The sequence below is a fragment of the Salmo salar genome, chromosome 15, assembly GCF_965601325.2.
Source record: "Salmo salar chromosome 15, fSalSal1, whole genome shotgun sequence".
In the NCBI taxonomy this organism is placed as follows: Eukaryota; Metazoa; Chordata; class Actinopteri; order Salmoniformes; family Salmonidae; genus Salmo; species Salmo salar.
Genome location: NC_138305.1, coordinates 18,512,469 through 18,524,885, shown reverse-complemented (window position 1 = coordinate 18,524,885; position 12,417 = coordinate 18,512,469). Strand labels below are relative to the sequence as shown.

The following is a 12,417-nucleotide window of genomic DNA, read 5'->3' as shown; positions in this document are numbered from 1 at the left end:
CCCAGCTAAAGGTCAGGGCTGCAGAGTCTCTGGTCTCCATTAAGACCCAGCTAAAGGTCAGGGCTGCAGAGACTCTAGTCTCCTATATGACCCAGCTAAAGGTCAGGGCTGCAGAGGCTCTGGTCTCCTATACGACCCAGCTAAAGGTCAGGGCTGCAGAGTCTCTGGTCTCCTATACGACCCAGCTAAAGGTCAGGGCTGCAGAGACTCTGGTCTCCATTCAGACCCAGCTAAAGGTCAGGGCTGCAGAGACTCTGGTCTCCATTCAGACCCAGCTAAAGGTCAGGGCTGCAGAGTCTCTGGTCTCCATTCAGACCCAGCTAAAGGTCAGGGCTGCAGAGTCTCTGGACTCCATTCAGACCCAGCTAAAGGTCAGGGCTGCAGAGACTCTGGTCTCCTATACGACCCAGCTAAAGGTCAGGGCTGCAGAGACTCTGGTCTCCATTCAGACCCAGCAAAAGGTCAGGGCTGCAGAGACTCTGGTCTCCATTCAGACCCAGCTAAAGGTCAGGGCTGCAGAGTCTCTGGTCTCCTATACGACCCAGCTAAAGGTCAGGGCTGCAGAGACTCTGGTCTCCATTCAGACCCAGCTAAAGGTCAGGGCTGCAGAGACTCTGGTCTCCTATACGACCCAGCTAAAGGTCAGGGCTGCAGAGTCTCTGGTCTCCATTCAGACCCAGCTAAAGGTCAGGGCTGCAGAGTCTCTGGTCTCCTATACGACCCAGCTAAAGGTCAGGGCTGCAGAGACTCTGGTCTCCATTCAGACCCAGCTAAAGGTCAGGGCTGCAGAGTCTCTGGTCTCCTATATGACCCAGCTAAAGGTCAGGGCTGCAGAGTCTCTGGTCTCCATTCAGACCCAGCTAAAGGTCAGGGCTGCAGAGTCTCTGGTCTCCATTCAGACCGAGGTAAATGTCAGGGCTGCAGAGTCTCTGGTCTCCTATACGACCCAGCTAAAGGTCAGGGCTGCAGAGACTCTGGTCTCCATTCAGACCCAGCTAAAGGTCAGGGCTGCAGAGACTCTGGTCTCCATTCAGACCCAGCTAAAGGTCAGGGCTGCAGAGACTCTGTTCTCCATTCAGACCCAGCTAAAGGTCAGGGCTGCAGAGTCTCTGGTCTCCTATACGACCCAGCTAAAGGTCAGGGCTGCAGAGACTCTGGTCTCCATTCAGACCCAGCAAAAGGTCAGGGCTGCAGAGACTCTGATCTCCATTCAGACCCAGCAAAAGGTCAGGGCTGCAGAGACTCTGGTCTCCATTCAGACCCAGCTAAAGGTCAGGGCTGCAGAGTCTCTGGTCTCCTATACGACCCAGCTAAAGGTCAGGGCTGCAGAGACTCTGGTCTCCATTCAGACCCAGCTAAAGGTCAGGGCTGCAGAGACTCTGGTCTCCTATACGACCCAGCTAAAGGTCAGGGCTGCAGAGTCTCTGGTCTCCATTCAGACCCAGCTAAAGGTCAGGGCTGCAGAGTCTCTGGTCTCCTATACGACCCAGCTAAAGGTCAGGGCTGCAGAGACTCTGGTCTCCATTCAGACCCAGCTAAAGGTCAGGGCTGCAGAGTCTCTGGTCTCCTATATGACCCAGCTAAAGGTCAGGGCTGCAGAGTCTCTGGTCTCCATTCAGACCCAGCTAAAGGTCAGGGCTGCAGAGTCTCTGGTCTCCATTCAGACCGAGGTAAATGTCAGGGCTGCAGAGTCTCTGGTCTCCTATACGACCCAGCTAAAGGTCAGGGCTGCAGAGACTCTGGTCTCCATTCAGACCCAGCTAAAGGTCAGGGCTGCAGAGACTCTGGTCTCCATTCAGACCCAGCTAAAGGTCAGGGCTGCAGAGACTCTGTTCTCCATTCAGACCCAGCTAAAGGTCAGGGCTGCAGAGTCTCTGGTCTCCTATACGACCCAGCTAAAGGTCAGGGCTGCAGAGACTCTGGTCTCCATTCAGACCCAGCAAAAGGTCAGGGCTGCAGAGACTCTGGTCTCCATTCAGACCCAGCTAAAGGTCAGGGCTGCAGAGTCTCTGGTCTCCATTCAGACCCAGCTAAAGGTCAGGGCTGCAGAGTCTCTGGTCTCCTATACGACCCAGCTAAAGGTCAGGGCTGCAGAGTCTCTGGTCTCCATTCAGACCCAGCTAAAGGTCAGGGCTGCAGAGTCTCTGGTCTCCTATATGACCCAGCTAAAGGTCAGGGCTGCAGAGTCTCTGGTCTCCATTCAGACCCAGCTAAAGGTCAGGGCTGCAGAGTCTCTGGTCTCCATTCAGACCCAGCTAAAGGTCAGGGCTGCAGAGTCTCTGGTCTCCATTCAGACCCAGCTAAAGGTCAGGGCTGCAGAGGCTCTGGTCTCCTATACAACCCAGCTAAAGGTCAGGGCTGCAGAGTCTCTGGTCTCCTATATGACCCAGCTAAAGGTCAGGGCTGCAGAGTCTCTGGTCTCCTATACGACCCAGCTAAAGGTCAGGGCTGCAGAGACTCTGGTCTCCATTCAGACCCAGCTAAAGGTCAGGGCTGCAGAGACTCTGGTCTCCATTCAGACCCAGCTAAAGGTCAGGGCTGCAGAGTCTCTGGTCTCCTATACGACCCAGCTAAAGGTCAGGGCTGCAGAGACTCTGGTCTCCATTCAGACCCAGCTAAAGGTCAGGGCTGCAGAGTATCTGGTCTCCTATACGACCCAGCTAAAGGTCAGGGCTGCAGAGTCTCTGGTCTCCATTCAGACCCAGCTAAAGGTCAGGGCTGCAGAGTCTCTGGTCTCCATTCAGACCGAGGTAAATGTCAGGGCTGCAGAGTCTCTGGTCTCCTATACGACCCAGCTAAAGGTCAGGGCTGCAGAGACTCTGGTCTCCATTCAGACCCAGCTAAAGGTCAGGGCTGCAGAGACTCTGGTCTCCATTCAGACCCAGCTAAAGGTCAGGGCTGCAGAGTCTCTGGTCTCCTATACGACCCAGCTAAAGGTCAGGGCTGCAGAGTCTCTGGTCTCCTATATGACCCAGCTAAAGGTCATGGCTGCAGAGTCTCTGGTCTCCATTCAGACCCAGCTAAAGGTCAGGGCTGCAGAGTCTCTGGTCTCCATTCAGACCGAGGTAAATGTCAGGGCTGCAGAGTCTCTGGTCTCCTATACGACCCAGCTAAAGGTCAGGGCTGCAGAGACTCTGGTCTCCATTCAGACCCAGCTAAAGGTCAGGGCTGCAGAGACTCTGGTCTCCATTCAGACCCAGCTAAAGGTCAGGGCTGCAGAGTCTCTGGTCTCCTATACGACCCAGCTAAAGGTCAGGGCTGCAGAGTCTCTGGCGACATTCAGACCCAGCTAAAGGTCAGGTCTGCAGAGACTCTGGTCTCCATTCAGACCCAGCTAAAGGTCAGGGCTGCAGAGTCTCTGGTCTCCTATATGACCCAGCTAAAGGTCAGGGCTGCAGAGTCTCTGGTCTCCATTCAGACCCAGCTAAAGGTCAGGGCTGCAGAGTCTCTGGTCTCCTATACGACCCAGCTAAAGGTCAGGGCTGCAGAGTCTCTGGTCTCCATTCAGACCCAGCTAAAGGTCAGGGCTGCAGAGTCTCTGGTCTCCTATATGACCCAGCTAAAGGTCAGGGCTGCAGAGTCTCTGGTCTCCATTCAGACCCAGCTAAAGGTCAGGGCTGCAGAGTCTCTGGTCTCCATTCAGACCCAGCTAAAGGTCAGGGCTGCAGAGTCTCTGGTCTCCATTCAGACCCAGCTAAAGGTCAGGGCTGCAGAGGCTCTGGTCTCCTATACAACCCAGCTAAAGGTCAGGGCTGCAGAGTCTCTGGTCTCCTATATGACCCAGCTAAAGGTCAGGGCTGCAGAGTCTCTGGTCTCCATTCAGACCCAGCTAAAGGTCAGGGCTGCAGAGTCTCTGGTCTCCATTCAGACCGAGGTAAATGTCAGGGCTGCAGAGTCTCTGGTCTCCTATACGACCCAGCTAAAGGTCAGGGCTGCAGAGACTCTGGTCTCCATTCAGACCCAGCTAAAGGTCAGGGCTGCAGAGTCTCTGGTCTCCATTCAGACCCAGCTAAAGGTCAGGGCTGCAGAGGCTCTGGTCTCCTATACAACCCAGCTAAAGGTCAGGGCTGCAGAGTCTCTGGTCTCCTATATGACCCAGCTAAAGGTCAGGGCTGCAGAGTCTCTGGTCTCCATTCAGACCCAGCTAAAGGTCAGGGCTGCAGAGTCTCTGGTCTCCATTCAGACCGAGGTAAATGTCAGGGCTGCAGAGTCTCTGGTCTCCTATACGACCCAGCTAAAGGTCAGGGCTGCAGAGACTCTGGTCTCCATTCAGACCCAGCTAAAGGTCAGGGCTGCAGAGACTCTGGTCTCCATTCAGACCCAGCTAAAGGTCAGGGCTGCAGAGTCTCTGGTCTCCTATACGACCCAGCTAAAGGTCAGGGCTGCAGAGACTCTGGTCTCCATTCAGACCCAGCTAAAGGTCAGGGCTGCAGAGTATCTGGTCTCCTATACGACCCAGCTAAAGGTCAGGGCTGCAGAGTCTCTGGCGACATTCAGACCCAGCTAAAGGTCAGGTCTGCAGAGACTCTGGTCTCCATTCAGACCCAGCTAAAGGTCAGGGCTGCAGAGTCTCTGGTCTCCTATATGACCCAGCTAAAGGTCAGGGCTGCAGAGTCTCTGGTCTCCATTCAGACCCAGCTAAAGGTCAGGGCTGCAGAGTCTCTGGTCTCCTATACGACCCAGCTAAAGGTCAGGGCTGCAGAGTCTCTGGTCTCCATTCAGACCCAGCTAAAGGTCAGGTCTGCAGAGACTCTGGTCTCCATTCAGACCCAGCTAAAGGTCAGGGCTGCAGAGTCTCTGGTCTCCTATATGACCCAGCTAAAGGTCAGGGCTGCAGAGTCTCTGGTCTCCATTCAGACCGAGGTAAATGTCAGGGCTGCAGAGTCTCTGGTCTCCTATACGACCCAGCTAAAGGTCAGGGCTGCAGAGACTCTGGTCTCCATTCAGACCCAGCTAAAGGTCAGGGCTGCAGAGACTCTGGTCTCCATTCAGACCCAGCTAAAGGTCAGGGCTGCAGAGTCTCTGGTCTCCTATACGACCCAGCTAAAGGTCAGGGCTGCAGAGACTCTGGTCTCCATTCAGACCCAGCTAAAGGTCAGGGCTGCAGAGTCTCTGGTCTCCTATACGACCCAGCTAAAGGTCAGGGCTGCAGAGACTCTGATCTCCATTCAGACCCAGCTAAAGGTCAGGGCTGCAGAGACTCTGTTCTCCATTCAGACCCAGCTAAAGGTCAGGGCTGCAGAGTCTCTGGTCTCCTATACGACCCAGCTAAAGGTCAGGGCTGCAGAGACTCTGGTCTCCATTCAGACCCAGCAAAAGGTCAGGGCTGCAGAGACTCTGGTCTCCATTCAGACCCAGCTAAAGGTCAGGGCTGCAGAGTCTCTGGTCTCCTATACGACCCAGCTAAAGGTCAGGGCTGCAGTCTCTGGTCTCCTATATGACCCAGCTAAAGTTCAGGGCTGCAGAGTCTCTGGTCTCCATTCAGACCCAGCTAAAGGTCAGGGCTGCAGAGTCTCTGGTCTCCTATATGACCCAGCTAAAGGTCAGGGCTGCAGAGTCTCTGGTCTCCATTCAGACCCAGCTAAAGGTCAGGGCTGCAGAGACTCTGGTCTCCATTCAGACCCAGCTAAAGGTCAGGGCTGCAGAGTCTCTGGTCTCCTATACGACCCAGCTAAAGGTCAGGGCTGCAGAGACTCTGGTCTCCATTCAGACCCAGCTAAAGGTCAGGGCTTCAGAGTCTCTGGTCTCCATTCAGACCCAGCTAAAGGTCAGGGCTGCCGAGACTCTGGTCTCCATTCAGACCCAGCTAAAGGTCAGGGCTGCCGAGACTCTGGTCTCCATTCAGACCCAGCTAAAGGTCAGGGCTGCAGAGTCTCTGGTCTCCATTCAGACCCAGCTAAAGGTAAGGGCTGCAGAGGCTCTGGTCTCCTATACAACCCAGCTAAAGGTCAGGGCTGCAGAGTCTCTGGTCTCCTATATGACCCAGCTAAAGGTCAGGGCTGCAGAGTCTCTGGTCTCCATTCAGACCCAGCTAAAGGTCAGGGCTGCAGAGTCTCTGGTCTCCATTCAGACCGAGGTAAATGTCAGGGCTGCAGAGTCTCTGGTCTCCTATACGACCCAGCTAAAGGTCAGGGCTGCAGAGACTCTGGTCTCCATTCAGACCCAGCTAAAGGTCAGGGCTTCAGAGTCTCTGGTCTCCATTCAGACCCAGCTAAAGGTCAGGGCTGCCGAGACTCTGGTCTCCATTCAGACCCAGCTAAAGGTCAGGGCTGCAGAGACTCTGGTCTCCATTCAGACCCAGCTAAAGGTCAGGGCTGCAGAGTCTCTGGTCTCCATTCAGACCCAGCTAAAGGTCAGGGCTGCAGAGGCTCTGGTCTCCTATACAACCCAGCTTAAGGTCAGGGCTGCAGAGTCTCTGGTCTCCTATATGACCCAGCTAAAGGTCAGGGCTGCAGAGTCTCTGGTCTCCATTCAGACCCAGCTAAAGGTCAGGGCTGCAGAGTCTCTGGTCTCCATTCAGACCGAGGTAAATGTCAGGGCTGCAGAGTCTCTGGTCTCCTATACGACCCAGCTAAAGGTCAGGGCTGCAGAGACTCTGGTCTCCATTCAGACCCAGCTAAAGGTCAGGGCTGCAGAGACTCTGGTCTCCATTCAGACCCAGCTAAAGGTCAGGGCTGCAGAGTCTCTGGTCTCCTATACGACCCAGCTAAAGGTCAGGGCTGCAGAGACTCTGGTCTCCATTCAGACCCAGCTAAAGGTCAGGGCTGCAGAGTCTCTGGTCTCCTATACGACCCAGCTAAAGGTCAGGGCTGCAGAGTCTCTGGCGACATTCAGACCCAGCTAAAGGTCAGGTCTGCAGAGACTCTGGTCTCCATTCAGACCCAGCTAAAGGTCAGGGCTGCAGAGACTCTGGTCTCCATTCAGACCCAGCTAAAGGTCAGGGCTGCAGAGTCTCTGGTCTCCTATACGACCCAGCTAAAGGTCAGGGCTGCAGAGTCTCTGGTCTCCATTCAGACCCAGCTAAAGGTCAGGTCTGCAGAGACTCTGGTCTCCATTCAGACCCAGCTAAAGGTCAGGTCTGCAGAGACTCTGGTCTCCATTCAGACCCAGCTAAAGGTCAGGGCTGCAGAGTCTCTGGTCTCCTATATGACCCAGCTAAAGGTCAGGGCTGCAGAGTCTCTGGTCTCCATTCAGACCCAGCTAAAGGTCAGGGCTGCAGAGTCTCTGGTCTCCATTCAGACCGAGGTAAATGTCAGGGCTGCAGAGTCTCTGTTCTCCATTCAGACCCAGCTAAAGGTCAGGGCTGCAGAGTCTCTGGTCTCCATTCAGACCCAGCTAAAGGTCAGGGCTGCAGAGTCTCTGGTCTCCATTCAGACCTAGCTAAAGGTCAGGGCTGCCGAGACTCTGGTCTCCATTCAGACCCAGCTAAAGGTCAGGGCTGCAGAGACTCTGGTCTCCATTCAGACCCAGCTAAAGGTCAGGGCTGCAGAGTCTCTGGTCTCCATTCAGACCCAGCTAAAGGTCAGGGCTGCAGAGTCTCTGGTCTCCTATACGACCCAGCTAAAGGTCAGGGCTGCAGAGACTCTGGTCTCCATTCAGACCCAGCTAAAGGTCAGGGCTGCAGAGTCTCTGGTCTCCTATACGACCCAGCTAAAGGTCAGGGCTGCAGAGTCTCTGGTCTCCATTCAGACCCAGCTAAAGGTCAGGGCTGCAGAGACTCTGGTCTCCATTCAGACCCAGCTAAAGGTCAGGGCTGCAGAGTCTCTGGTCTCCTATATGACCCAGCTAAAGGTCAGGGCTGCAGAGTCTCTGGCCTCCATTCAGACCCAGCTAAAGGTCAGGGCTGCAGAGTCTCTGGTCTCCATTCAGACCTAGCTAAAGGTCAGGGCTGCCGAGACTCTGGTCTCCATTCAGACCCAGCTAAAGGTCAGGGCTGCAGAGTCTCTGGTCTCCTATATGACCCAGCTAAAGGTCAGGGCTGCAGAGTCTCTGGTCTCCATTCAGACCCAGCTAAAGGTCAGGGCTGCAGAGTCTCTGGTCTCCATTCAGACCTAGCTAAAGGTCAGGGCTGCCGAGACTCTGGTCTCCATTCAGACCCAGCTAAAGGTCAGGGCTGCAGAGTCTCTGGTCTCCATTCAGACCCAGCTAAAGGTCAGGGCTGCAGAGTCTCTGGTCTCCATTCAGACCCAGCTAAAGGTCAGGGCTGCGGAGTCTCTGGTCTCCATTCAGACCCAGCTAAAGGTCAGGGCTGCAGAGACTCTGGTCTCCATTCAGACCCAGCTAAAGGTCAGGGCTGCCGAGACTCTGGTCTCCATTCAGACCCAGCTAAAGGTCAGGGCTGCAGAGTCTCTGGTCTCCATTCAGACCCAGCTAAAGGTCAGGGCTGCAGAGTCTCTGGTCTCCATTCAGACCCAGCTAAAGGTCAGGGCTGCGGAGTCTCTGGTCTCCATTCAGACCCAGCTAAAGGTCAGGTCTGCAGAGACTCTGTTAATTCAGTTCTCCTGTTTTTCTTCTTATTCTTCCTTAACAGAATTATAATATTGTAAGGTAACCAGTTAATGACATTTGTATGGTATTATGCTGGAACTGACAACTCTGTGTGTCTGTGTCTGTGTGTGTGTGTGCGGTGTGTGTGTACACAATCTTTGCGTGTGTGTGTGTTTGTGTGTGTAGTGGAGACAGGTCACGGCCGTCGTCTGATTGGTTCGTACCGACTGGGTCAGCTCCTCCCCACTGCGGTCTACTCACACATGAAGATGCACAAGAGGATTCTGGGACATCTGTCCTCTGTCTACTGTGTCACCTTCGACCGAACTGGACGGCGCGTCTTCACAGTAAGAACAGAGTGTGTTTAGGCTGCTGAACCGTTAGAACACCCAGGGTTTGTTTAGGCTGCTGAACCGTTAGAACATGGTGTGTTTAGGCTGCTGAACCGTAAGAACACCCAGAGTGTGTTTAGGCTGCTGAACCGTTAGAACAGGGTGTGTTTAGGCTGCTGAACCGTTAGAACACCCAGGGTGTGTTTAGTCTGCTGAACCGTTGGAACACCCAGGGTGTGTTTAGGCTGCTGAACCGTTAAGAACACCCAGAGTGTGTTTAGGCTGCTGAACCGTTAGAACACCCAGAGTGTGTTTAGGCTGCTGAACCGTTAGAACAGAGTTTGTTTAGGCTGCTGAACCGTTAGAACACCCAGGGTGTGTTTAGGCTGCTGAACCGTTAGAACACCCAGAGTGTGTTTAGGCTGCTGAACCGTTAGAACACCCAGGGTGTGTTTAGTCTGCTGAACCGTTAGAACACCCAGAGTGTGTTTAGGCTGCTGAACCGTTAGAACAGGGTGTGTTTAGACTGCTGAACCGTTAGAACACCCAGGGTGTGTTTAGGCTGCTTAACCGTTAGAACACCCAGAGTGTGTTTAGGCTGCTGAACCGGTAGAACACCCAGAGTGTGTTTAGGCTGCTGAACCGGTAGAACACCCAGAGTGTGTTTAGGCTGCTGAAACCGTTAGAACACCCAGAGTGTGTTTAGGCTGCTGAACCGTTAGAACACCCAGAGTGTGTTTAGGCTGCTGAACCGTTAGAACAGAGTGTGTTTAGGCTGCTGAACCGTTAGAACACCCAGGGTGTGTTTAGGCTGCTGAACCGTTAGAACACCCAGGGTTTGTTTAGGCTGCTGAACCGTTAGAACAGGGTTTGTTTAGGCTGCTGAACCGGTAGAACACCCAGGGTGTGTTTAGGCTGCTGAACCGTTAGAACACCCAGGGTGTGTTTAGGCTGCTGAACCGTTAGAACACCCAGAGTGTGTTTAGACTGCTGAACCGTTAGAACACCCAGGGTGTGTTTAGGCTGCTGAACCGTTAGAACACCCAGAGTGTGTTTAGACTGCTGAACCGGTAGAACACCCAGGGTGTGTTTAGGCTGCTGAACCATTAGAACAGAGTGTGTTTAGGCTGCTGAACCTGTGTTGACCCCAGGTTGACCCTGTGCTGGGTGGGATCGCTATGGTAACTGTATCGTTGGTCTAAAGCTCACTGCTTGTATGAATATGTTGTAACTGTTTTACTATAACTATGTGGTGACTGTGTGGTGAATGTGTGGTGGTGACTGTGTGGTGGTGACTGTGTGGTGGTGACTGTGGTGAATGTGTGGTGGTGACTGTTTGGTGGTGACTGTTTGGTGGTGACTGTTTGACTGTGTGGTGGTGACTGTGTGGTGGTGACTGTGTGGTGAATGTCTGGTGGTGACTGTTTGGGGTGGCTGTGTGGTGGTGAATGTGTGGTGGTGACTGTGTGGTGGTGACTGTGTGGCGGTGACTGTGTGGTGACTGTGTGGTGGTGACTGTGTGGTGGTGAATGTGTGGTGGTGACTGTGGTGGTGACTGTGGTGGTGACTGTTTGACTGCGTGGTGGTGACTTTTGTGGTGGTGACTTTTGTGGTGGTGACTGTGTGGTGGTGACTGTGTGGTGAATGTGTGGTGGTGACTGTTTGGTGGTGACTGCATAGTGACTGCGTGGTGACTGTGGTGTGGTGACTGTTGTGTGGTGACTGCGTGGTGGTGACTTTTGTGGTGGTGACTGTGTGGTGACTGTGTGGTGGTCACTGTCTGGTAGTGACTCCGACTGACTGGTTGTCCAGTTATAGACTGGCTGACTGACTGGCTGTCCAGTTATAGACTGGCTGACTGACTGGTTGTCCAGTTATAGACTGGCTGACTGACTGGTTGTCCAGTTATAGACTGGCCGACCGACTGGTTGTCTAGTTATAGACTGGCCGACCGACTGGTTGTCCAGTTATAGACTGGCCGACTGACTGGTTGTCCAGTTATAGACTGGCTGACTGACTGGCTGTCCAGTTATAGACTGGCTGACTGACTGGTTGTCCAGTTATAGACTGGCCGACTGACTGGTTGTCCAGTTATAGACTGGCCGACTGACTGGTTGTCCAGTTATAGACTGGCCGACTGACTGATTGTCCAGTTATAGACTAGGTTTGATTTAGATGTGATTGATCAATGACTGAGTGTATAATATTGTTTGTAATATTGATTGATTGATTGATTTTAATTGGTGTCTCTGGCTTCATATTGTTGATAATAATGTCTGTTATTACATGGTTGATAGAACAATGACCTTGCTGATTGGTGCGTTGTGTGAGTGATCAGTGATCATATTGATTAATTGTTGTGTGTGTGTGTGTGTGTGTGTGTGTGTGTGTGTGTGTGTGTGTGTGTGTGTGTGTGTGTGTGTGCGTGTGCGTGTGCGTGCGTGTGTGTGTGTGTCTAGGGTTCAGATGACTGCCTGGTGAAGATTTGGGGGACGGATGAGGGCCGTCTACTGGCAACGCTGAGAGGACACGCTGCTGAGATCTCTGACATGGCCGTGAGTTAACACTCACACACACACATTTTAGATTTGACATTAAAACAATATAAGAAAAAAATCATAAAAATCATTCCTTGTCAATTCACAATGCAGAATAATGGTCCTATTACGTATGTATGACCACTAGGGACGGACCGGACCACTAGGGACTGACCGCTAGGGACTGACGCTAGGGACGGACAGGACCGCTAGGGACTGACCGCTACGGACAGACCGCTACGGACGGACCGCTAGGGACTGACCGCCACGGACGGACCGCTCCGCTAGGGCCTGACCGCTAGGGACGGACCGCTATGGACGGACCGGACCGCTATGGACTGACTGCTAGGGACTGACCGCTCCGCTAGGGACTGACCGCTCCGATAGGGACTGACCGCTCCGCTAGGGACTGACCGCTAGGTACGGACCGCTCCGATAGGGACTGACCGCTACAGACGGACCGGACCGCTAGGGACTGACCGCTAGGGACTGACCGCTAGGGCGGACCGGACCGCTAGGGACTGACCACTAGGGACGGACCGCTCCGATAGGGACTGACCACTGGGGATGGACCACACCACTGGGGATAGATTGCTATGGATGGAAGGATCACTAGGGATGGACCGCTCCCCTAGGAACGGACCGCTGGGGACGGATCGCTGGGGACGGACCTCTAGGGGTGGACCGCTAGGGACGGACCACTCCACTGGGGATGGACCTCTAGGGATGGACCGCTAGGGATGGACTGCTAGGGATGGACCGCTAGGGAAGGACCGCTAGGGATGGAATGCTAGGGATGGACCGCTCCACTGGGGATGGACCGCTAGGGATGGACTGGACCGCTGTGGATGGAAGGCTCCACTGGAGATGGACCGCTAGGGATGGACCGCTAGGGATGGACCGCTAGGGATGGACCGCTAGGGATGGAAGGCTCCACTGGGGATGGACCGCAAGGGATGGACCGGATTGCTAGGGATAGACTGCTGGGGATGGAAGGCTCCACTGGAGATGGACCGCTAGGGATGGACCGCTAGGGATGGAATGCTAGGGATGGACCGCTC

The 12,417-nt window shown here is 54.1% G+C and overlaps 1 protein-coding gene across 2 annotated transcripts in view; it reads left to right on the top strand.

Annotated features, from left to right (window-relative positions):
- Positions 1 to 12,417, top strand: part of phip (PHIP subunit of CUL4-Ring ligase complex) — a 124,817-nt gene that overhangs the window by 18,051 nt on the left and 94,349 nt on the right. For both annotated transcript variants that reach the window (XM_045695488.2, XM_045695487.2), the window contains exons 7-8: positions 8,674 to 8,834; positions 11,279 to 11,374. In XM_045695488.2, the coding sequence (XP_045551444.1) occupies positions 8,674 to 8,834; positions 11,279 to 11,374 (257 nt within the window). The remainder of the gene's footprint in view (positions 1 to 8,673; positions 8,835 to 11,278; positions 11,375 to 12,417) is intronic.